Here is a 25,378-nt window from a genome sequence, read left to right as displayed (position 1 = left end):
CAGGCTCCCTGGGGCAGGGCAGCCTTAGAGAAGGGCCAAGCGGGGAAGGAGCGCAGGAGTGGCCCCCACAGAGGCAGATCAGGGCCATGCCTGGTGGGAAGTGTGCGCCGCCGGAGGGACTGGTGATGGACATCGTGTGTCCAAACCCGGTCGGGAACAGCTTTGTATTGATTCCTAACTGCTAGCTCAGTGGTTTGATTTAAAAGGACAGAAAGGAACGCGTGATGGCTCGTTGTCATTCCTCTTGTTTGGTTGGTCCCTGGGCCGCGCCAGGGGCAGTGTCCAACCCCGCCTGGCCATGCTCTGGGCACGCTGCTGCCCCCTGGTGGCGGACCTCAGCGTGCTGGGCCCGGTCCTGCTGCTGCCGCTGGTCCTGGGGCCTGGGCTCTCTGCACCGCTGGCTCCTTCCTCTGGGCCCTCAGGGGTGTCTGTGCCCGCCCACTGTTACCTGCCCACCATTCCCGTGCTTGTCTCTACTTAGCATTTGTTACGGGAGAGCAGTTCTCAAGGACCGTTTCAGCTTTATTCACAGATCTCTCTATGGAGAACAATTGATCTCTTTTTTATATCAGCATTTAAAATTTTCAGATGTCAGTTCTCTGCCTTTTGGAGGTTTGGGCCATGCCATCGAGCTGCTCCCAGGCCCCACCCGCACCGCAGGCTTTGGGCTCCCCGGCCTCCTTCCAGCCCTCATGGTAGACTTCATTTATTTATTCATTTATACAGTTTTTCTTTTTGGGTCACAGCTGGCGACGCTCAGGGGTTACTCCTGCCTCTGCATTCACTCCTGGTGGTGCTCGGGGCACTGTATGGGACGCCGGGGATCGAACCTGGGTCAGCCACATGCAAGGCAAACACTCTCCCCGCTGTTCTATGGCCCCGGTATCTTCCAATAGATTTTAGCATCATCCAGATCATTTGTTTTAGTTCTCGGCCTTAATATTTATCAACGACATATTCTAATGTAACGTAGTATTTTACTTTTTGCTGGTCTGTATTTTTAAAAACAATCAAAAATAATTCCATTTATCTCTTGTTCACAGATATATGTAGGGTATGTCGGTCAGAAGGAACCCCCGAGAAACCTCTCTACCATCCATGTGTATGTACTGGCAGTATTAAGTTCATTCATCAAGAATGGTGAGTCACCTTTTAGAAGTTCTGTCTGCTTGGGGGCCATACCCCGGGGTGCTTGGGGTTTTGCTCCTGGCTCTGACCCAGGGATCACTGCTGGGGGAACAGGGGGACCACATGTGGTGCTGGGGATTGAACCTGGGTGGGCTGCGTGCGAGGCAGGAGAACCGCGTGCTGTATTATTGCTCTGACCCCCCCCCCCCCCCCCCCCCCCCGGTTATGTTTGGGCTTCAGTTCCACCATGTTATTGGAAAGGAGATTATGCCAACGAACTTTTTTCACAGTTTCTGCAAGTCTTTAATTGTAAAAATTTGGAAATTAAATTCCTCGTATCTGTCATTTGTCATGTTTGTGTGTTGTCTTCAGGGTGTGTGTCTGCACCCCATCCCAGGTGTTACTGTCATCAGGGAGGGCGTGTTCTGGTCATCCAGAGTGCTAGGCTTTCCCAGATTTGTCAATTTAGTTTCCGTAATGCTTTGTGCCGGGTACTGCTCGGGTCTTTTACTCATCTTTTGTGTATCTTTATTTTGGTGCTGCACCCACTGATGCCAGGGCTCACTTCTGTCAGTCAGTGTTGGGCACCAGATGGGGTGGTCAGGGCAAAGCCACACTCGGGCACATACCCTGCCTGCTGGGCTGGCCCTGGCCCCTGCTGTGTCCATCTTAACACACTTAGTCCTTGCTCCCTAACTGCGAGGTGGGTGCTGCTGCTGAGGGCCCGAAGCATAGGAAGGTCCAGTGACGTGTCCTAGGTGACCCAGCGGCCACTCTGACAGAGACAGCATTGAGACCTCGCCGCCACCTGGTAGGAATCTCAGACAAATAGTAGGAACTCTGCTGGTGTTTGGGAATTCTTTCAGATTGGAAAAGTTACAATTTATGTTAGATCTTTTTTTTTTATTTCTGCTTTTTGGGTCACACCCGGCGATGCACGGGAGTTACTCCTGGTTCATGCACTCAGGAATCACTCCTGGCGGTGCTTGGGGGACCATGTGGGATGCTGGGAATCGAACCTGGGTCCGCTGCATACAAGGCAAACGCCCTACCCGCTGTGCTATGGCTCCAGCCCTATGTTGGATCTTTTTATTTTTTTTTTTTTTATTTATTTTTTTTTTATAATTTATTTATTTATTGAATCACTGTGGGAAAAGTTACAGAGCTTTCGGGTTTAGGTCTCAGTCATGTAGATACCGAACACATTTCCCTTTACCAATACTCATTTTTAACCCCGAACCCCAATAGACCCCCACCTCCCACCCCTCCCAATTCTTATGAGGCAGATGAGTTCTAGTTAATACTCTATCTACTTTGACTAGATAGATTATTTCGATAGAAGATGCACAATTATTGTTTAGAGTTTACGACCCCCCCCCCCCAATCAGACATGCTGAAACAGCGTTGTGAAATGATTTGCTTTCTACAACTTGGTTTAAGAATAAAATGATGTCGCGCGGCCGCGACAGCGGCCGCGCGGTTTTGAATTTCTGCTATTTTACTTATTGACCCTGGAAGAATTTCTATTAAAAGTTAGCTAGTTAAGAGATTGATTTCTGTGCCCTGGAGTCGTGGCCGTGCCGGAGAGCCGCTCGTGGGGGGCAGCTGGCGACCTCGGTGGGGCGTGGGGGACGGCCCACAAAGCCCCCCTTCCCATGAGGTCCCCGCCGCTTCCCCGAGCCCGGCTCAAACCCGCTTTCCACAAGGCTCCCGTGCGGCCGCCATCTTTCTTTCCAGAGAGGAGCGGGCGGGCCGGTCAACGCCCTTCCCCCTCTGGGCAGGCTTGGTGGCGCGGATCAACACAAGTCCATTTGCTTTTCTGCTCCAAGCGGCTGGTTCTCTGTGCTAAGTCCTTGTGCCTCCGGGGCCGTGGCCGTGCCGGAGAGCCGCTCGTGGGGGGCAGCTGGCGACCTCGGTGGGGCGTGGGGGACGGCCCACAAAGCCCCCCTTCCCATGAGGTCCCCGCCGCTTCCCCGAGCCCGGCTCAAACCCGCTTTCCACAAGGCTCCCGTGCGGCCGCCATCTTTCTTTCCAGAGAGGAGCGGGCTGGATCTTTTTAATGGTAGATACATATTGTTTTTATTTTTATCTGTACGACAGATGAAGGAATCGGCTGTAAGAAAGTAAGAAGTTGAAATTGTTAAAATTGTGAATGCCCTATGACATAGATGGGCTTCATAAGAGCATTTGATGTTAGTGAAGCCTTACGGTTTTTTGTCATAAACAGTGTGTTTATTAATGTGTTTGTAATTGCAGCTTAGTTCAATGGCTGAAACATAGTCGAAAAGAATACTGTGAATTATGCAAGCACAGATTCGCTTTCACACCAAGTAAGTTCTTCAGAAGCCTTTTAGATTCTACTTTTGAATTCTAGCTGGTTGCATAAATTGCTTTAAAATAGCTATTTTCAACGTGATTTGACTTGGATGATAATAGAAAATACTGTCAAAACATTGAGAACATATTTGGGGAGTGGGGCTGCCATGCTGTGCTCAGGAAGTCCCGCCCCCTACCAGCCCCCAACCCCAGCCCTCAGTAGGTGATGTGCTGTTGGGTCATCGCTCCAGCCCGTGGTACCGGAGATGCTGGGACACCCGGGTGCTGGTGGCAGCCCCAGGAGTCGGCCTGCTGACTGGGGGTCAGCATGCCGCAGACAGGACCCTGTCCTTGGCACTCTCCCCGGGTCCTGCGAAACTTTTTTTTTTAACTGCACAGGTCAGCGTACCTGCATGTGTGCTCCAGAGGGGGAAAAAGCAATTTATGAGTTCCTTTTTTTTTTTTTGGTGTCACACCCTGTGGTGCTTGGGGACTTCTCTGACTTTCTGCCGAGGAGTCCCTGCAGGGGTGCCTGGGGTTCCCGGTGTATAAATAATAAACATTGGCCACGTTTGAGGCCGGGGCTTTCCCGAGGCGTGCGCTCCCCAGCCTGTGTTCCCGAGAGCCGGCCTCCCTGGGGAGGCCGCATTCTCCCTGCGCGCAGCTCCGTGGTGCTCACTTGGTTCACTTCAAAGGGAATAAACATGGTTTAAAATAGTATGGTCACAGCCCTTTTTGTTCACGTGTTTATGTATTTTTTAATTGAATCGCTGAGATAGCCCCCCCCAAAGCCGTTCATGGTCGGCCTTCAGTCACAGTGTCCCCGACCGGCCTTCCTTCTGAGTACTGGTCTCAGCACCAGGGTCACAACCCTTTTGAAAAGTTTATTGAACCATTACCTCTTGTAGAGGGATGGCGGTCTAGATTGGTTTTATGCTAAAATGACCAGAAGCGGGACAGCTGTTGAGCGTCAGGGCTGCCTGCTCCCTTCCGGAATGCTCTGCTGCAGGTGTCTGCCTTCCGAGTGCCACGGGAGATGCGTGTTTTGGGGAGATCAGTTCCCCGTAGCGTGCCGTCAGCCTCCCCTGGCGCTTCACCTGGTCCTTTCTATTAGGGGAATCAGAAAGTCAAGAGTAGTTCTCCATGAAATTCGTGGCTCTGAGTGAAGGGTGAATCTATTGAATCTAATGAGGATTGAAGCTTTTTCTGTTTAAAAGTCCTTTTTCTGGGTTGTCCACCTTTCATATGTGATTTGCTCTCAGATACTTTTGGGTAAACTGGACTCGGGTAAGGGATTTGTCCTCTTATAAGGAGAGTGTATTTTACGAACAGCACAAACATCGAAAATGAAGCTAGCAGTAAATGCCAATTTCTTATTCATGAACTAAGATAACGAAGAGTCTTAGGAAATGATCTGCACTTCTGTTTCTCTCCTAGTTTATTCCCCAGATATGCCTTCACGGCTTCCAATCCAAGACATATTTGCTGGACTGGTCACAAGTATTGGCACTGCCATCCGGTATTGGTTCCATTACACGCTTGTGGCCTTTGCGTGGTTGGGAGTTGTTCCTCTTACAGCATGTGAGTATCCTGTGTTCAGAGTCACACATTGCATGGTCACTCGGGCATACGGGTGGTGCTGCCTTAAAAATACCATCCCTGTTTTATTTGAACGATAATAGTTCATTATTTACTGGGGGTTGAACCTGTAAGTAAGCCCCATTTGTGCCTGTGTGGTACCACCGAGCCACACGCCCTGTCTTTGGGGCATTTAATCATCTGGGGCCGTACGGGATGTAGCGGGTGACAGCCTTGCTGAGAGAATCCACGTGAAGTCAGAACTTGTTTTCTTCTGGGGCCACACCTGGCAGTGAGTGCGGGGATCACACCTGGTGGGGCCCTGGGGGACGTTTATGGGCTTGGGGTCCTGCCTGGGCTGGCGACGTGTCAGGCGGTGCCCTGCCTGCCGCCCTCCCCCTCTGGCCCTTACGAGTTATTTTGAACAGTTTGAATGCGAGTGCAGGGGAAAAACAGTTCACAGAGGCTGCCAGTGAAAGTGGTGAAAAAATTGAAAAAGCAAAATCAAGCCGTAATTGGATGAAACTTTGATCTCATTTTGTTCGCTCTGTTAGAGCTGTCGGGGATTGCAGAAGACATACTCACTTGCTGGTGTAACTTCCCATCTTTCAGCTACCCTTGAAGAGAAGCGTGAAATGACTGGGGGGCGGGGCGGGGGAGGGGGGCTTTGGGCTTTAGAAGACACTCCGGCTCAATGACTTTTCCGTCAATCCTTGTGGGGGTGGGGGGGGGGGGCTTTGTTGTTACAGACATGGCCCGAGTAGGTAGTGCCAGAGTATACAGCTGGGATTTGGGGTTTTGTTTTTGTTTTGGTTTTAAGGTGGTAGATGGGAGTTGTCTTTTGGATCACACCTGGCAGTGCTTAGGGGCTATTCCCGGCACAGTGCTCCCAGCCGCCCTTGGTAGCACTTAGGCACCATGTGGTGCTGGGGATTAAACCTGCGGTTCCAGCCTGTAAACGTGCGTGTCAGCCTTTGGCGCGCTCTCCCTGGCCGAGGAGGATTTTTGTGTTCTCTTGGCGCATCTGGTGGTGCTGACTGCAGAGTGCTCGGGGATCACTCCTTTTGGTGCTCAGGGAACCGTCGGTGCTGCCGATGGTTGAATCTGGCGTTGGCCATGTGCAGGGCAAGCCTGGTGCCCGCTGTGCCCTCTTTCTGGTCCTCACACCCAGAGTTTGTCTCCTTAAAATGGAGTGAGGGCAGATGGGGCGACAGCCCACAGGCCTGACGCCTGTTTCCGTCCCGCCCTGTCATTGCCGCCTGCCATGGAGGGCCTTGGACCAAGCAGACGGAAAGAAAAATAGAACTCGATCTTTCATGATGATGACTGATTGAGAAGCGGCACATCACCGTGGAAGAGCTGTTGGAGAGGGAATCCCTCGAGCTAGAAGCTGGAACAGGGGATTCTCTCAGGGCACGGCTGAAGGGGTGGAGTGCAGGGCTGAGGGCTCAGGCAGGGGGAGGGGAGGAAGGACAGAGAGCGCTGGAGACCCTGCCCGGGTCCAGTCCCGGGTTCAGTCCCGGCACTTTAAGAAAACAAAGAGGAGAGAGAACGAGAATCAAGACTTAACTCTCCATTAACACTTAGCACTCTAGTTTTCCAGAGCTTAGTAGGCTGGTATATGGTTGTTAAAACTCCAGGTTCTAAAGAGATGAAAATCAGATTGGCATTAGACTGAAATCAGCCGTATTTTGAATGCTAGAAAAGATCAGAAATGTCAATATTGAACAGAATTTTTTGACTTTTACCAATATAAAACTTAATTTTCTATGATGTACAAAACTTTTCCTACATTGGGCAGGAGTGATAGTATAGCAGGTAGAGAGGGTGCTTGCCTGGCCCACGGCCAACCTGAGTTTAATCCCCAGCATCCCAGATGGTCCTCTTGGGACCACCAGATGTGACTCCAAAACGAAACCGAGAAAAAAAAATACTCGTGAACTAAATTCAGCAGTGTATTCAAGGAATCCTACATGCCCAAGTGGAACTTACATCAGATACTAATTGATACGAAAATCAGTTAACGAAATACACCACACCGACAAAAAAAAGGAAGCGTGAAAGATAAATGGGTCGATGTAGAGAAACCATTTGGTAAGATTGAACAGCCACTTACGATAAATGCAGTCATGCAATCAAGAAAACAGGGATAGAAGGAAATACCTCAGCCTGATAAGGGTTGTAGTACAAACTTACAGCTAATAAAATCAGTGGTGAAAATGGAAAGCTTTTCCTTTAAGGATTGGAAGAGACACAAAATGGATTTGAAGTGAATCATAAACCTTACTGTAAGCATTAAAGCAAAAAACTTCTAAAAGAAAATTTAGAGTAGCCATCCAGTACTGGTATCTTGAACTTAATTAAAATTAAGAACTTTGGTTCATTTTCAGATATCTATTTTTTTAATCAAAACTTTGTTTTTGTTACGACATGGAGTAACAAGGAAGGATTTTACCACCTTTTAAAAAAGTATACAGGAGCCACCCTCGGGTGGTGGCGGGGCCGTGCAGGGCTGGGCCTGGACTCTGGGCACCGCACCTTCAAGGCCCAGATTCTTGAGTTGCGTCTGGCACAGACTTGGCTTTTTGAAGGAGAAGCACCCGGGCACCACAGAGACAGGAGTGTGTGACTGCATCTGACAAGTGAAATTTCAGTTGTTCTGTGCTAGTCCAGACCAGCCAGCGGATTCCCTTCGTCAGAGATAAGAGCTGGAATGAGATTTGAGGGAGCTTTCCTGGGGGCTGGCAGTGTCGGTGTGTGTGACCGTTTGTATGTGTGTAATACACACGAAAGTTTCTCCCTGACAGTGAGGCTGGAGAGAGCATAACGTGTGGGGCCAGGCATGATTCCCAGCCTGCTCCCCCCCCCCCCCCCACCCCCTACTGCACCGAGGAACCCAGAGCGCAGAGCAGGAGGAAGCCCTGAGCACAGACAGGTGGGGCCCAAGAAAAGAGAAAAAGAATTTCAAAGCATGCAGTGAAACAGAATTGAAAAGTAACTGCTACGAGGACAGACAGAGAAAGGTCAGTTTCCCCCCTGCGGAATTGTAGTGGGAAGTAGCACGTGAAATTCAGAATGTCAAGAGAGGAAGAAAGAAAGGAAGGGAGGAGCGAGAGGAGAAAAGGAGAGGAAGGAATAAGAGGTCAGCGAGCGTCGGTGGCCTTAAGAGTTACGGTTTCTTGGTCAATGGGGCTGAGCTCTAGCACAGTGGGGAGGGCGCTGGCTGGCCTGGCACCCCATAGGGTCCCCTGAGCCCCCCAGGAGTGGTCCCTGAGCACAGACTAGGAGTACATTCAGACCACTACTGGGGTGGCCCAGGAAAACAACAAAAAATAAAAGAGATTTCTCACTTACCGGATATTCAGAGTTGTGTGTGTGTGAAAATGCTCACTGCGGAGAGATGGGCAGAGTTGCCCAGGTCACTGCTGGAGGGAAATACCAACAAAATTCAGGAATAGTGTATCAGCCAGATGGCGTTCTCGTGGAAAACTTGGAAGGGCGGAAAGCAGCATGCTTCACACCAGGAAAGGGCCAGGTCTACTAAGAAAGTAAAGCTTGTGAATTTCTGCTTTATAGAAAACAGCTTTTAATTTGTTGGTGTTGCTTTGGGGCGTTACCTGGCCATGCTCAGGTATTGCTTTTGGCTCTGCGTTCAGGAATCATTCCTAGTAGCGTCGGGGGCATCTGGGATGCCAGGGATAGAACCCGGGTTGGCTGCTGCAAGGCAAACTGTCTGTCCACTGTATCGTCACTCTAGCCCCAGGAATATGTAAAGCGTGCATTCCAGTCAAAGGGGAAGACTGTCTAACTCTATTTTTTCTGAAGTCAAATAATATAAAAAAAACTAAGGGCTTGAAGGATCTAACAATTGATAAGTTTGAGTATTTTTTCTAAATTGTTTATACATGCAATTGTAATCTAAATATCACACATTACATATTCTGTAACTTTCATTGTTATCAGTGTCCGGCTGACTTTCCATGTAGTATGTATTGTTTCCTTGTTTTTTTTTTTTTAATGGGTGTATGCATAGCATCCTGCAGTCAGGGCGTCTGTGACATGTGAATTCATTTTCATACTTACAGATGACTTGGATTGTGGTCAGTTTTTACTGTTACACATAACTTTTACAAGTATATGTACTTTAAATATTTTTTGCATACATGCAAGAAATTGGTACAGAAAGTGTTTTCACTTTTTGAAAATTAGCTATTGAAGTGACTGACAATTTTTAGTATAAGGTTACAGGAAATTCTCGAACTAATGAAATGCTAGTTTGAAAGAAAATCTCAGTTAATTTCTTCAGTGACCTCATTTCTGAATCACTGTATCACTGTCATCCTGTTGTTCATCGATTTCCTCAAGCAGGCGCCAGTAATGTCTCCTTCGTCCTAGCCCTGAGATTTTAGAAAGGGCCACATTCGAGGCTCATTCAGGGTCAGGGGAATGAGACCCATCATTGTTACTGAGGTTTGGCATATTGAATTCGTTTCTAAATCTACAGCTGTAATTTATATTCTTGCCTTTTCTCTTTTTTTTTGTTCTTTTTTTTTTTCTGGATTTTGGGCCAAACCTGGCAGTGCTAGAGGTTACTTCTGCTCTGTGCTCGGGGATCGCTCCTGGTGGGACTTGGGGGACAGTGTGGGCGCCAGGGATCAGATGGGATTGTGGCAGGCACGGCGAGCGGTAGCTCTCCAGCTCCAGGGCTGCTTATTTTATGCTTAAACTCACTCCATTTAAAAGCAGATACATCTGGAGAGAATCTGCACTTGAAACATTGTATACCTTTCATAGTTCTGTGCTTGGTCATTTCTCCATGTGGGAGTGTGTCTGGACACTGCACATTTGCAGCATGTCTGGGGGACTCACAGACTTCCTGGTGCGTGTCTGTACGCTGCACATTCACGGGGTGTCTGGGGACTCACAGGCTTCCCAGTGCGTGTTTGTACACTGCGCACTCAGGGCGTGCCTGGGGACGCCTGGCTTCCCAGAACCCGTGCTTGCCCGCAGTGCTTCCCTGGCAAGAGCTGACACCCTCCTGCTTCTCTCCACAGGCCGCATCTACAAGTGCTTGTTTACTGGCTCCGTGAGCTCACTCCTGACACTGCCTCTTGACATGCTGTCCACGTGAGTACTGGGCCCGGACTCGGACGCTCTGCTGTGCCTGGTCGTTTCAGGACAGTGACGACTGATGTGGTGAACCATGTTCTCAGGCCTCTCACCAAGCACTCTGGCTGGTGATGCAGCTCCCACAAGGTCCTACGCTTGGTGGTTCTAGTACTGAGTGTTTCGACACACGTGGCTTTGTTTGGGGGCCACACTGCGGGGCTCAGGGCGTGCTCCTGGCTCTGTGCTCAGAGTTCATTCCTGACCTGGGGATTGAACCCAGGTCAGCTGTGTGCAGAGCAAGCGCCCTGCTGGCTGTGCTGTCTCTCCAGTCCCCTGTGTTTAAGCATACTCCGGGACAGCATTGCATTTGAGTTAAAAATGTTATTTTTTATTTTTACTGTTTTTGGAGTTTGGGACCGTGTTGAGCAGGGGCTACTCCATACACCTTGCTGAGGCGACTCTGGCAGTGTGTGGGGGCTGAGTTTGGACCCAGGCGTGCAGAGCAGCATACTGGCCCCTGGAGACAGCTCCCCGACCCCAGATTTATTTTGTAGGTAAAGGTAAAGGCCCTCCCGTTGATCGTCGATTTGCTCGAGCGGGCCCAGTAACGTCTCCATTGGAGACTTTGTTGTTACTGTGTCTGGCATATCGAATACTCTCGGTAGCTTGCCGGGCTCTCCGAGAGGGGCGGAGGAATCGAACTCGGGTCGGCCGTGTTGGCCGCTTGTAAGGCGAACGCCCTACCCGTTGTGCTATCGCTCCAGCCCTATTTTGTAGATAATACTAAATTTTCTTGTGATTTTCTTGTGATTGTTTTGTAGATAATACTAAATTTTCTTGTGATTGTTTCTTGTGATTTTTTTTTTTTTAGAATATGCTGTCCCTGGAGTTAAGCTGCATCTTACTGTGACATTTAGCTTTGCAATTTAATTTCCTTGAGAAAGATAGGCATTTTATATTTTGCTGTCTTAATTAGAAAGGCTGTAAATGACGGGCATGTCAATCTAATGTGTTTACTAAGTGTGCAAAAAGTCACTTTTTTTTTACCCAGCTGATTATAGGTTTTATTGATTTACTTTTTGACTCCACCTGTCTGTGTTCAGGGCGTACTCCTGGCTCTGTGCTCAGGAATCACTCAGCAGGGCTCGGGGACCGTATGGGGGTGCTGGGAATTAGATCCAAGTCGAGGATTAAATGTGGTCTGGCCCCATGAGAGGCAAGCTCCCTGCCCACTGCACTATCTCTCTGGCCCCGTTACTTCTTTTTCAGTGGTTTGTTTTAAGTGGCTAAATACGTTAATGTTTGCTATAAAACTTTGGAAGACTTTGGATACGTGAACAGCAAGTGTTCACGGAAGCTCCGCCAATGGAAATTACAGGTAAAGGTGGTTGGTTGTGCTCCTTAAGTATCCGCCCACCACCTGTACTTGTTGTCGGTTTACCACAAAAACCGTTGACTCCTGGTTTAGGGCAAGTGTGATTACCTGGTTAACGCAGTGAGGTGACTGGTTCTAACATCAGGAACCTAGCTCATAATCAAGCTCCTGCTCAGGGCTCTCTCACTGCTCTGTGCTCAGGGAGTGCCCAGGGAGTGCCCAGTGCGTGGGGACCACATGTGGCGCTGGGAATCAACGCAGGCCGGCTGCTTGCAAGGCAGGTGCCTCAGCCACTGGACTCTCCCTCTGGCCGCAGCATCAGCGTTACTCTGTCTACTTGCTCCTTATTACTTGTTATGCTTATTATCATGTTCACTTTTCAGAGACAGATCTCTGCAGTGTATTGCAAGCTTGGCTGAAAGGCTCGGCCTCCCTGCTTTCCTGGGTCACGTGCCTTCATAGAGGGCTTTGGGGGCCTTTCTCGAGGGCGTTCCCCACCGTAGTCATGTGTGTGGATTCAGGAGTCAGCTAACTGGATTTGTCAAGTTGTGTGATGCAAAGAAATTCTTTGTAAGCGTTGGATGGACTTGTTTATCCTTTGTAAAATCCATTCCCTTAATATCGGGCATTTGACATGTGTTTGGCTGCTGGTGACGATTCGCTTCCTGCCTTCCCCTTTCGTAGCCCTGTCCACAGGGAGGCCGTAGATGGCCCGTTCCTGTGCACTCCCGATGGGTCGCTCTGCCTGCTCTCGTACACCTTTACAAAGAAATGCGTCCACATACTCGGTCAGCTTAGTTTGCCATGCCCAGTTAGTACTTTTCAGAGAACTGAAAACGATGACCTGCTCTTCCAGATAATGAGGTACTGCATTGGGTTTCTTAGTTTTAGGTATTCCGTGGAGTCATTCCGTGTTTTGCTTCTGTCGTCAACAGGGACAATTTACTGGCGGACTGTCTGCAGGGCTGCTTTGTGGTGACGTGCACTCTGTGTGCCTTCATCAGCCTGGTGTGGCTGCGGGAACAGATTGTGCACGGGGGCGCCCCCATCTGGTTGGAGCACGCCGCCCCGCCCTTCAACGCCGCCGGCCACCACCACAATGAGGTGATTGGTGCTCTCTGCCCACCCCCCCTTCCCCTCCCCCCTCCCATGGTACTCGCTGCAGAGGTGGCCAGCGAGAGACCTCAGAGAAGATGGAGGGCGAAAGATCCACAGAATGACCCTGACCGTTTTCTCCCTCCCAGGAAGGGGGAGGGACAAGGGCCCCGGGGCCGGAGTGCTCTCACGGAAGTTCACATGCAGACTCTGCCTGTGCCTCTGGCTGTGTTTGAGCGCCCTGGGGGCTCCCGACTCTCTTTGCCCCTCAGTTTTTCCTCCTTGAAGTACTGCCAAACAGAGGAAAGTTGGAACTTTGTTGCTGATACTCAGGGCAGTTTTGTCTCTCTGTGAGATATATACTTAGGTGCAAGAGGGTATGCTGGAAGCATTACGGAGAGGACCTGACTGTTAGTGTCTCGTTTCTCAACAAACGCTGGGGCTGAAAACTTGACAAATTTAGCTTCTTTTCAAAATAAGCCCGACGGAGGAGGGTAGGTATGGATGATCTCACACCTCTGTGACAGAAGAAAGAAAAGGAGGATAGAGACATTGTCAGTTGATTACAGTTGATTACAAACCCTGCACTCACCCGTCACCCCTGAGTGCAGAACCTGAGTGAGTCCTGAGCACAGCCAGCTGTGGCCCAAACAGACACATCAGGAAAGTGGAACCCGGAACACCGGTTAGGGGGTGTTGATGAGGTGGCTGGAGGGGACGGGCATTGATGAGGGGTCTTTGGCAGTCGTGAATTGAGGTGACTGTACCATAAATGTCAACACTGTCATGCGCACGTCACATTTGGTGAGGTCATCTTCATACATCAGACCTAAAGCGTTAGGACTGTTGCAACCTCAACTATTATAATAACAATGCAGAAATTTAAAAATTAGGCCGCTTTTATATAAAATGATCTGTACTTCACTGAATTTTATTATGAAACGTTGAAATACTCAAAACAGTCTTTCCATAACTTAATGTTTCCATCATGGACCTTCTGGTTTTGTCCATGTGTTGATTGAGTCCAAGCCTCACGCTCTTCTCTACGGGATTCAACTTGGGAGTGCTCCCTTGAGAAGGACGTACATCGAGAGCACTATGGAGGACTCTGGTCTTACCTAGTGTTAAATCTCATCACTGTACCTGCTTCGTGGAACATTTACTTGAGTTTTTCCTGTTAAAATTTTCATTAATTCATGACAGTTGAGTGCTCTAATGAATACAGCCAGGTCTCTGCAGCTGTAGGAAGCACATCTCAGGAAGAGACAGAGGGTGATACTTTGGGACACGCCCCTGACGGGGCCTGGTGTAGAACCTTTTTCTCAGATCCCCAGTTATTGAATGAAGGTATGAGTTTGTATGTAGGCAAACACACATCATCTGTACATGGGTGGCGCCTTGCAACGAAGGCGTGCAGAATGGTGGTGCTCTTAGCTCATTTTCTCTTTGTTTCTTTCCCTTTTTTTTTTTTTTGGCTTTTTGGGTCACACCTGGTGACACTCAGGGGACCATTTGGATGCCGGGGATCGAACCTGGGTCAGCTATGTGCAAGGCATATGCCCTCCCCGCTGTACTATTGCTCTAGCCCCTGTTAGTTCATTTTCTAGAACAGTTTGTGAATTTTGTTTTGGTTTGGGTTTTGGGTCAATTCACTGATGCTTAGGACTTACTCCTGGTTCTGTGCTCAGGGATCTCGCCTGCCTGGGCTTGGAGAGCCGTATGGGAACCAGTCACTCGGCCGTGTGCAACCCAGGAGCCCTCCCCGCTGTCCCACCGCCCCAGCCCCAATGAGTGTGTGTTCCTTTATACCCAACTGACCCAGAGTGGGACACATTTGTAAAAGATGCCTGGACGAGGTGTATTTTGGAATCGTAATAGAGCTATGTCTGTTTCATTTCTTTAGAAGGAAGAGTACGATTTGGAAATAGAGCCAAAAATAAAAAAAACCTGAACCCAAGCTCAGTTTCTGGGCTCTTGTGTAATTTTAGGCCCCAGCAGGAGGAAATGGTGCTGAGAACGTTGGCCCTGACCAGCCCGGAAACCCTCCAGCGGATAATGCAGTCGTGGGCGAAAACCCTGATGCCCAGGATGACCAGGGGGACGAGGATGAGGAGGACAATGAGGATGAAGACGATGCGGGCGGGGACGATGCCGCAGACGCCAACAACGGGGCGCAGGGTAACGGCCTTTTGTCTCTTCCCTCCCCTCGCTTTCTGCGGGACCGGGATCCCGCCTTGGGACCTGAGCTATGGCACGGGTGGGGAGGCATGTGTGGGGGTCTCTGTTTAAGACCAGGAGACCGCCAGGCAGGGCTGGAGAGAGAGGACGCGAGTGAAGGCACTTAGCTCAGTTCTAATCCCCAGAGCAGAATTTGGCCTTGTGAGCACTGCGTGGGGGGCCCCCTGAGCACTGGGCCAGGAGTAGCCCCAGAACACGGTCGAATATGGCCCACAACTCAGAGGCAGCAGCGACAGTGACAAAAACCTAAAGAGACTGTCCTTAAAGTTGACCCCAACCTGTACAACTCCGACAGGGAAGGAGAATTCCATGGGCTTGACCTGATCCTGCTATCTTATTTTGGCAAACTTGTGTTTTTTGATGCACTGTGTTTTTCCCCATGCAGCGGGGTGCATTTTGTGTTTGATGCTGGTTATCAAACGAAGTGAAGTGTGTACTCTACCACCGAGCGACATTTCCCAGCCCACCCCACATCTGATGTTTCAAATACCCTTTTTACTCGGGGCTTTCCTTCCTTTCAGGTGGAGGGGCTTACTCCTGGTGGCCAGGGCTCACTCCTTGGTGCTCGGAAGACTATCTGCAGCGCTGGGCTTTGAATCAGGGTCAGCAGGACACAGTGTAAAGGTCTTATTAACCCTGCGCTCTCTCGCTAAGGTCCCTTTAAGGGACCTTAAGAGATGAAAAGGAACTATTTGTAACTTGTTATATGTCGGGGTCCTGGCCAGTCGACCCCAACACATTGGAGTATAATCCCCCTAGTCACCGGACTTACTCCATATAGGAGAGGGAGTGGGAAGGGGGAAAGCTGGTGGTCAAGCAGCAGTCCGTTTCTTATCTCACCGGGGTTTTCATGCATCCACTTCAGGGGCAATCCACGTGTATCGCGTTTACCTTGGCAGGCTCAATATAGATGCTGATTTACATCTCCCGTTTTCGGGACCAGGTGTATTCGCTTAGGCAGGTGGTAGCTGTTACATCCCTCATCTTCAGCCGGAGTGCCTACGTGTGTGGAGTGGTGGAGCGAGCCCCTCGGCCCCTGTAAACAGGGCCAGCTCTTTCTTTCAGGGGCAGGGATTTAGTCAAAGTCTCAGGCTGGCTACTGAGACCCCAACAGATAGATCCTAATCTTGGTTGTAATGAATTTGAAAATTCATTGTACTTACTCCTTTGCCATTTTATTATCAGTGCATCTTAAAATTTCGAAGAAACATTCTTGATGTGTGGCCTGTACAAATCCTTGAAGGTTCGGTGCCATGGAAAGAAATTAAGTTCTCGTGGTGTAGTGGTTCAGCTCCAGAATCTCAAAGCAAGACCCGAGACAGCGCCATAGTCAGCTGACAGTGGGAGCCCGCCCCCCCCCCACCCTCCCTCGCCTCCAGAGTGCTCTTCAGGGCTGCACGGATCCTGGGTGAGCGGTTTCTGTTGTTGATGCCTGAGTGTCCCGTGTGTTTCGGCACTCAGGACACCAGGCCTCTGCATTCCTGGAGTTTCGGTCTAGTGCAGCAAGCAGATCACCCAGGAAGACAGACCTGTCGTTCAGCTTTGTGATGGAGGTTGTGCAGGTTGTTCCAAGGATGCTACTGGGGGGAAACCCATTTTAAGTCAGATTCCCCGGTAGCTTCGAGTAAGTGAGATGGAGCCGAGACCTGAAGGACGAGAAGCAGCGAGTGGCAGGACAGGCCCTAGGGCCCGTGCAGGCCTTGTGAGCGTCGGTAGGAGGCGCTGAGGAGGCTGCCTCCCCGGATGCCGTGGCCCCTCGCTGCCTGCCCTTCCCACCCCTGCGTCCTTCCTGCACAAGCATCCATGATGCTCGCGTGCCTTCCAGGCCTTTCTGTGGCTTTCCCCGTTTCAGTGAAGGACAAAGAAATTGCCTGTTTCTCTTGTATGGTCTTACCCAGCCTGTCTTTCTATACAGCGTTGTCTGCTGCCTTTCCTCCCCCGTGAGTCCTTGTTCTCGATGGCCTTTCCTCAGACGTGCAGTTCTTTCCAGTCTCGGAGCCCTGGAGCTCTTTCTCACGCAACCTACTACATTTCCTTCCTCGTGTACCACAGCCTAGAAACACCTCGCTCTTCACCCCAGATGTTGTAATTATTTATATGTATCCTTCCTTACTGCCTTACAAGGAAATATTCAGTATGGAGAAAATTCAGATGTGCTGTAGCTTCTCGACCACAGCTCACGGAACACCAGATTAAAGGAGTCTTGTCTTTATTATTTGTTTGTAGTTCAGATTCTGTTAGCGATACTTAAACTGTAATTCTATTTCTAGACGATATGAACTGGAATGCTTTAGAATGGGATCGAGCTGCAGAAGAACTTACGTGGGAGAGAGTGAGTAAGAATTCTACTAAGAACCCTGGTTTTTGTTTTTTATTCGTTTTTTTAAATTTTTTTTTAATTGCATGCAGCCAAACTGGGTTCGATTCCTCTGTCCCTCTCGGAGAGCCTGGCAAGCTACCAATACGGTGGTGATTGGTACTTAGTATCCCGCCTGCACGGCAGAGCCTGGCAAGCTCCCTGTGGTGTAGTCGATATGCCAAAAACAGTAGCAACAAGTCTCACAATGGAGACGTTACTGGTGCCCGCTCGAGCAAATCGATGAACAACGGGAGGACAGTGCTACAGTTCTAATTAGTGAAACACCATGCGGTACAGTTTAGACTTACAAATTTTTGTGCTTGGATTTCAGTTATACAATGATCAAGTACCCATCCCTTCACCAGCGCCCATCCTCCACCACCACAGGTCCCGGCATCCTCCCCCCCCCCATCCCCATCCCCCCCCCCCCCCCCCGCCTCTGTGGCAGGGCATTCGTTCCCTTTTGTTCTCTCTCTCTTCTTTTGGGTCCTGTGGTTTGCAAGAGAGGCATTGAGTGGCAATCATGTTTGGTGTATAGTCTTACTTTCAGCATGCTTCTCTCACCCTGGAAGGATCCTCCCCACACCCTTTATTTGGTGCTCCCTTCTCTGAGCTGCCTTTTCCCCTAGCACGTGTGGCTGGCCTCCAAGCCATGGAGCAAAATTCCTGGTACTAATCTGGGGCACTCCTGGGGTTTTAATCCTCACAGCTATTTATTTTTGGTGGTGATTGGGGGTTATTCCTGGCTCTGTGCTTAGGGGTCCCTCCCAGTGGTTCTCCGGGACCCTTTGGGGTGCTGGGAATGAACCCGGGTGCAGGGCAAGCTCCCTACCTATTGTGCTGTCTCAGTTTGCTCTGGAGTCTCACCCAACGGTGTTCAGGACTCACTCCCGGGTTTGCACTCTGGGATCACGCCTGGGGGATCGGGGACTCTGGGGGATGTCAGGGATGGGACCAGGGTTGGCTCCGCCCCAGGCAAGAGCCCCACGTGCAGTTTTCTCGCACTAGCCCCCTCATATACTATAAAGTTGATTTTGTATTTAGATGTATATACTTGCTTTGTTTTTATATTTTAAAACAGTTACCAGAACTTGTAGAGAAAGTAGTTATTATTTTATTGTATTTATTGTTTTTGGTGAAATACAACAGATCCATTGTTGATGCCTTTTGCCATAGATTTTGGTACAGACCGTATTCCTGGGAATGTTTAGCTTGAGATTATAGACTTTGAAAAATTGAAGTAATAATTTAAGTGTTGTTGTGATACTTCAGTTGACAGGATTATGCAATTCTAGCGTGAAATCTTGACTGACTTTTTACCTTATATGTAAGAATTATATCCATGATAGAAATTTTGTGTCTGTAATTGTATGATTCAGAATAAGAGAAGACCCAAAATAAGGGTAATATTTAAGATAATGAAATGAAAAATGAACCTTTGCAATGAATAGAGATTTTCTTCTATTTATTCCAGTTGTATATTGAATTAATGCATATTGTTATTTATTTTAGATGCTAGGACTTGATGGATCCCTAGTTTTTCTGGTAAGCATAGCTATTCTTTTATTTAATTTTGGTTTTCGGGTCCCACCCAGTGGTGCTCAGGGTTCTCTGTGTTCAGGGATCTTTCTTGGTAGGGCTCAGGAGACATACGCGATGCCGGGGATTGAACCAGGGTCAGCCGTGTGCAAGGCAAGCGCCCTTGTACATCCACTTTGGGCCCAACCTATTATTTTTTAACAGTAGAAGTGTGATTTAGTTATTTAGGTGATTGGAATAAGTTTCCTTTTTCATTGTGTGTTTGGGGAGTCATTTGCAAGGGTGCTCAGGGCTGTGCGGTGCTGGGGTTTAAACCAGGATCCCCCTGGCAAAGTATGTGATCTAGTCCTTTGGGTCATTTCCCTGGACCTGATGCAGTCGTTTCAAATTTGCAATATATGCTGACTTTTTATTCCTGAAGTTTAAAATGCCTGATGATTTTTTATTTACCTGTTCATTGGAGAAAATCTCTTTTGTGTATTGTTAGTGTTGGCAAAGCATAAAGGTAATAATATCTAAAGAGAAAATAGTAACTGATTTTTTTTTAAAAAAAAGCAAAATATACTATAGGGTTAACTGTGGCTAAGAAGAACTTGCTTCTCCCTTCCACCCTGCAGTGGCCTGTCCCTGAGCCTGTGCGGGTGGGGCCCCTCTATGGTGTGGGGTCAGCCCGGCTCTCGGAGGTCTCAGCCCGCCAAGCCCCCTGGAGCTTTACCTTGCAATGTAGCCTCAACAGAGAGCAGTTCTTGAAAAGCCTTGTTCTGTACAGGAGAATTGCCCTTTTTGGGATTCTGTAATGAAGATCACTTGCTGTTTGAGAATCTTTTTTTTCTTGTTTTGTTTTGCTTTTTGGGTCTCACCCGGCGATGCACAGGGGCTATTCCTGGCTCAGCACTTAGTAATTATCCATTGTGGTGCTCAGGGGACCATATGGAATGCTGGGAATCGAACCTGGGTTGGCCGCGTGCAAGGCAGACACCCTACCCGCTATGCTATTACTCCAGCCCTGCTGTTTGAGAATTTTTAAATAGTTTTGAGTATCAAGATGACTTTGGCTACAGGTATGAGAACTTTGTTGACAGAAGACATAACTGCACAGGAAGTGCGAAGAAAGATGGGCTGAAAGGGGTGTTTGATCCGGAAGCACCCAGATAGTTTCTGTCTACCTCTTGTGGGCCCTCAGTCGTGGTTCCTTAGCAGGTCGGCGCCCTATGGAGCTGGTTTAGGAAACTGGAGTGAAGTGTTAAGATTTTGAGGAACATACTATGGTAATTCGCAGGTTAGTGAGAATGAGATTATTATTGAGCCCCTGTTCTCAGCTAGATCACCGTGATTGTGGACGGGGGATACAGAGGGCTAGGTACTCATTTCTCTCAAGTTCTTGAAGCCTTGGGGATGACTCAAGCCTATTCTGTCAGAAGGAATCAAAATCAGGGTGACTTCGTTCCTTCAGTAAAGAAAATTTTAATATTTGTCATGTCAGTTGTTGTGATAGTTACAGGGAGATTGAGCTGAGTGAAATAGTGACCTGTTCTGAGATACGTTTTCTAGTTTAGCTGAGAGAAGTGAACATGTAAATAGAAACTTCCGAGGCACAGTGTGTTGAAAACTCGGTGACAACTGGTGTGCACTGGACACAAAGTACTGAATAGGGGCCGAGGGGAAGGGGTGTGGAGTTTGTCAGTGGGCAGGCGTCAGAAGACCGGCCGGGGGTTCAGGCGCCAGAAATCCTGGGGTGAGGACAGCTTGTAAGCAGAAGCTGAGACCGCTGAATGTGACTCGGAATGTAACAGTCCTCTTGAGACAGATGCACTGTGCGGATTTGTGGCGGATTAGAAAACCTTGATCAGAATGTTCTTTGGTCAAGAAAATCTAACCCGTGTGGGCCCCATTGGGGAGTTGTTTCACTCATGCTGGGCAGCAGGGGCACCCGAGCCAGCGGGCTTTGCAGCTCATGGTACCTGGAGCGTCCCTGAGACCCAGTGGGGCTGGGGGGGGGTGGGGTGGCGGTGGACGGATTCGTCAGACAGTGCTTCTGTCAGCTCCCTACGCACTCCAGGTGCAGCACGCTTTCCCTGGGGGCAGATACCCTGGTTTCGAAGGGGGTCTTCCCAGGGCGACTTCCCCGTTCATTGCTCTCTGGAGGTGCTCATCACTGCAATTTCCCCAAGTCTGAGGAGCTTGACTGTAATCTTTGGGGAGGGGGAACCGCGTTCCTGCTCCCCCTGAGAGTATGGGGGATGATGGTAGCAGTTTCCTTGGAGGGGATGAGATGAACATAATAGCTCTGTGGCCCTTGTCTCCATGACTTTGTCTACCATGAATTTTTCAGATTTATTTCTATGCACTGGCTACGGGAAAAAGAAAGGGAGGTTAAAATTGTGGAACAAAATAGCAAGACTAGATAAAATTGCAGTCAACTAAATAACTAGTCCAAATAAGTGTTATCAACTAGGAATGAAGTTGTTTGACTAACGCTGTTTTTCCTTTAGGAACATGTCTTCTGGGTGGTGTCTTTAAACACATTGTTCATTCTTGTTTTTGGTAAGTGATGCTTACGCTTTATTTAGGGTGCCATGGTATGGTTTAGTTTACCGGGGACCTTGCTGCAGGTTTTGTGTTTGTTCTGACATAGAGATCTATGAGGCAGCATTAGATTAGTGATTGTGTAGATTCCTCAGGCCTTGTCACAGCGCGCGTACACACACACACACACACACACACACACACTTTGTTTCCTCAACCACATTGATGCAGTCACTGCCATCACTGCTTCTGAGGGACTTTCCTGTCTCTGTAGAAGGTCTCACAGCGACTTGCAAGCATACACTGTCCCATCTCAGGAATCCGTTCTGTGCTGAGTGTCTGTGTGCTGTTTTCTGTGGCAGGAGAGCTTATTTCCGTCTGTCAAAAACTCCCCACCCAGACCTTGGCCAAGATGGGTTCCGGGCTTAGGGCTTTGACTGCAGGCGAGTGACTGTAGGCTTGAGGGAGGAAAAGGAAAGTTCCTCCAGTGCTAGTTCCCCTTGGAACCAGCCCAGTCGGTGCAGTCGCCTCAGACTGAGGCAGCAGGCAGGCAGAAGGAAACGCCGTGGTCGGGCTTCTCTGCTTTGGGGAAGTCGAGAGACATGAGTCAAGTGTCCGTACACCTGTTCTTCTGCCAGGGGAAGGTCGAGTCTGCCACCGTCGGGCTCTCATTGGCTGTGCCGGGCTGTGTCTCCTGACAGTGGGCTGGAGGGACAGGCATGCTCATAGTCGTCTGGCTGCCTGGGACCCCTCTGTCCCGAGGGAGCAGGAACACTTTCCCCAAGGCATGAATGACCGGCTGTGTGGGGCCCACACTCAGCAGGGGCTGCAGTGATCACACGGCACTAACACGCACACTGGGCGGGAAACGAAAAGTGAATTTCCTTTTTTTTTTTTCTTTTTGGGCCACACCCGGCGATTCTCAGGGGTTACTCCTGGCTCTTCTCTCAGGAATTACTCCTGGCGGTGCTTAGGGGGACCATATGGGGTGCCAGGGATCGAACCTGGATCAGCCAAGTGCAAGGCAAATGCCCTACCCACTCTCGCTCCGGCCCTGAAAAGTGAATTTCTGAATCTTGTTTGTGAAAGTGAAAGGAATTGTCAGGTCTCTTGTTGAATGTTTAGAAGAAAAGTGACTATTAAAATATGAATCATATTAAAAAACATGGAATTATAGAAGAACTCTCTATATATATGAACCAAATTTCACCTATGTAAACTTTTTTCTAACAACCTTGTAAGCTTATACCTTTTAACACATTTTGTCTTAGTAAGTGTACTTAAACTTATAATCTTTTGAAATATGTGAATGAGTTTTCTTCTGAGGGAAAGACTTTCCCTTTCCAGTGGGCAGTCAGTTGGGATTAAGCCACTTGATACTCGGACTCACATGGTCCTGTACCTGGCAGAAATACCTCCCGTAGTGCTCCCAGCAGAAGGGGCTGATCCTGACTTTAGTAACTTCTAGAAGTAGGTTTGTAATGGGATAGATGGGTGTTACAGTTGCTGTTTCGGTTACTGTTTACATTTGTAAGAGTGGGGAGTTGCCTCTGCAGGGACCCACACGCCATGGGTGTGACAGCAGAGCAGGAAGCAGTCTGCATCCCTTTTTTCTTACCCTTTACAAATTGCTTGTGTTTTACAATACTGTGGATTAGTTAAAAATGCATGCCCATAGCATGAAGATACTCAGGTGTACTGGGAACTTCTTTTCCAAAGCTTGTCTGCCCTGGGATGGTTGCCCAAGAGGTTCGGGTGCGTTCACTGCCGTTTCTCCTCAAGGACCGGCCCTTTCTCCTCCTTCCCTCATTGGCTGTACCGTTTGCCATTGCCAGGAAAGCTTGGGAAGGATTATGAAGTTATTATTTTGCTTTCCGGGCCACGCCTGGCTGTGCAGGGAGACTGCTCGATGCTCCAGGCTCACTCTTGATGGTGCTCAGGGGACTGTTCTGGGGCGCGGGCCCCCACCTCCACAGGCGTCCCCTCTTCCAGTAACCCCCGGCCCCTAAACGCTTCACATGAAAGATCCAGGTATTTTAAAAGAACCCTAATGTTACACGCTTCACAGAAGTCCCAGAGTGTATTATTTCTGATAGTCCATCATGATAAAAATTTCTGTGTTGTCTCAAATACAGTCCAGTGAATGCTGATCCACAGTTCGGTCTTCAGTTCCTTCAGCTCTAGGACGTTCTCCTGTTCCCTGTCTCTGCCCCAAGCAGAGGTGTCTGACGCACCGAGAGTCTGGGCAAGCTGTCCCGCAGTGCCCCGTGTCCTGCTGGTTGAACCTGGCAGGCGCCACTCCTTGCTTCTTGGTCCCCCTTAGAGCTGGAGGTTAGCTGGGAGGGCCGGATCCCCTCAGGACAGACCCCTCCCTGGCCGCGCTCTGTCGCTGTCTGAGGAAATGCTGTATTGTGCTTGGGTTTTCGCCCTCACCGTGGTTCGGGGGAGAACACCTCACTTGGCAAGTCAGGCCTCGTTTCCCGTAGCCTTCAGAAGGTGATCCGGGAGCAGGGCCTGGGCGCTGTGCAAGACTGGGAGTCAGGCTCAGTTTGGGCTCTCTCTGGCCCGAGAAGAACGTCTGTTTGTCTGTCTGTCTGTTTTTGAGCCGCACCTGGACTCTGCTCGGGCCTGATTCCTGGCTCGGTGCTCAGGGTCGCTCCTGGCGGCTGGGGGACCATCTGGGGTGCTGGGCCTCAGGTCGGCCTGGCCGTGGCGTGGCCGTGCCCTCCCCGCCAGACCCCAGCTCCCTTAGCCGACAGACGCAGGCGGGCGGCTCTCACCCGCCCGTTCCCGCAGGCTCCTGAGGGCCTGGCGCCCGTGTCTCCCGCGGCGCTGCTCGTTCTCCTTTGCCGGTTTTGGTTTTGGCCTTCTGTGGGAGTGTTTCGAGTGTCTGGGTTTTCTGTATTCGGTGTGTCACCATCAGTTTTGTGTTCTTTTCTCTGTTGTCACCAAGAATCTATTAGTCTGTAACCACCCCGCGTGCTCCCCGCTTCCTTCGCAGGTGTCTCCTCCTTGTTGTTCTCTGTGGTGCTTCTCCCATCTTCTCGTCCACCCACGAGACCCTTGTCACGACAGTGTTTGTGTCCATTTGCCGCGAGTTTGTGCTCGAGACCCCGCTCTCTGTGACACGCACCTTATCGACGCGATATGCAGGCAGTTTGGTTTAGACCCGAGACCTGGAGTCTCTCGTTTCTCTTAAGAAGCCCTAGGTCCTTGTGATGGGGGTTGGTGTTCGGAGTGTTCATTGCTTTGATTTCATTTCATTTCATTGAAATCAATGAAGTTTTCATTGAGTTTTTTTCCCTCCTTTTTAGCATTTTGCCCATACCACATTGGTCATTTCTCCCTTGTTGGTTTGGGATTTGAAGAACATGTGAGTATACACTTTTCAAACTTGCTTACCTTACCTTCAAGCTTGCTATTTGTCGAGTACGTGGTGATGTTGTGAAAAGTGCTTCATTCCTCAGTATCTCTTGTGCACGTGATCGCTGATTAGCCAGTATAGTCTCTTTCTGTAAAGCTGATAATGGCTCAAGACTCAGCAGGTCTTGTTGCCAGCTAAGAGACATGCATTCTGAGAAGTCCTCTGACACATGCTTGCTCGCTTAAGACCGACAGCCAACCTGTTCCATGAACTTACAAGCCCCTTTCCTCTTTATTCCAGGTGGCCCGTAACTATTTAGAAATGTCACAATGTATTTTTTGTTTTAATTGAATCACTGTGAAATACACATTTACAGAGTTGTTCATGATTGGGTTTCAGTCCTAGAATGTTCCATTCTACGACTGACACTTTTTCTCTCTTTTATATAATGTATTTATTTCTCTCTCTCGTAAAATGTATAATTTTTGAAAATGGTTACGTTTTCTTGGGATGGTGGACTGAAGTATTTTCTAAAATTTGCTCTATTTTTGACATTTATCACTTTTTTAGTGATTAGTATGTGGTATGTGGTAGATGACTATCATAGGAATAGAAATATTTAGTGGATTTTTTTTGTTTGGGTTCCCCCCCCCCTTTTTTGGGTAACACCCGGAGATGCACAGGGGTTACTCCTGGTTCACGCACTCAGGTATTACTCTTGGCGGGAGACCATATGGGATGCTGGGAATCG

At 49.2% G+C, this 25,378-nt stretch overlaps 1 protein-coding gene across 1 annotated transcript in view; it reads left to right on the top strand.

Annotated features, from left to right (window-relative positions):
* Positions 1-25,378, top strand: part of MARCHF6 (membrane associated ring-CH-type finger 6) — a 61,545-nt gene that overhangs the window by 13,000 nt on the left and 23,167 nt on the right. The window contains exons 2-11 of the mRNA XM_056109048.1: positions 1,044-1,140; positions 3,385-3,458; positions 4,882-5,025; positions 10,077-10,149; positions 12,442-12,610; positions 14,590-14,779; positions 17,110-17,171; positions 18,711-18,743; positions 21,230-21,281; positions 24,578-24,636. Coding sequence (XP_055965023.1) covers positions 1,044-1,140; positions 3,385-3,458; positions 4,882-5,025; positions 10,077-10,149; positions 12,442-12,610; positions 14,590-14,779; positions 17,110-17,171; positions 18,711-18,743; positions 21,230-21,281; positions 24,578-24,636 — 953 coding nt within the window. The remainder of the gene's footprint in view (positions 1-1,043; positions 1,141-3,384; positions 3,459-4,881; positions 5,026-10,076; positions 10,150-12,441; positions 12,611-14,589; positions 14,780-17,109; positions 17,172-18,710; positions 18,744-21,229; positions 21,282-24,577; positions 24,637-25,378) is intronic.

Source organism: Sorex fumeus, unplaced genomic scaffold, assembly GCF_029834395.1.
Source record: "Sorex fumeus unplaced genomic scaffold, SorFum_2.1 ptg000264l, whole genome shotgun sequence".
Taxonomy (NCBI): Eukaryota; Metazoa; Chordata; class Mammalia; order Eulipotyphla; family Soricidae; genus Sorex; species Sorex fumeus.
The sequence above is the reverse complement of the archived record's forward strand: the minus strand, read 5'-3'. Positions and strand labels throughout refer to the sequence as shown.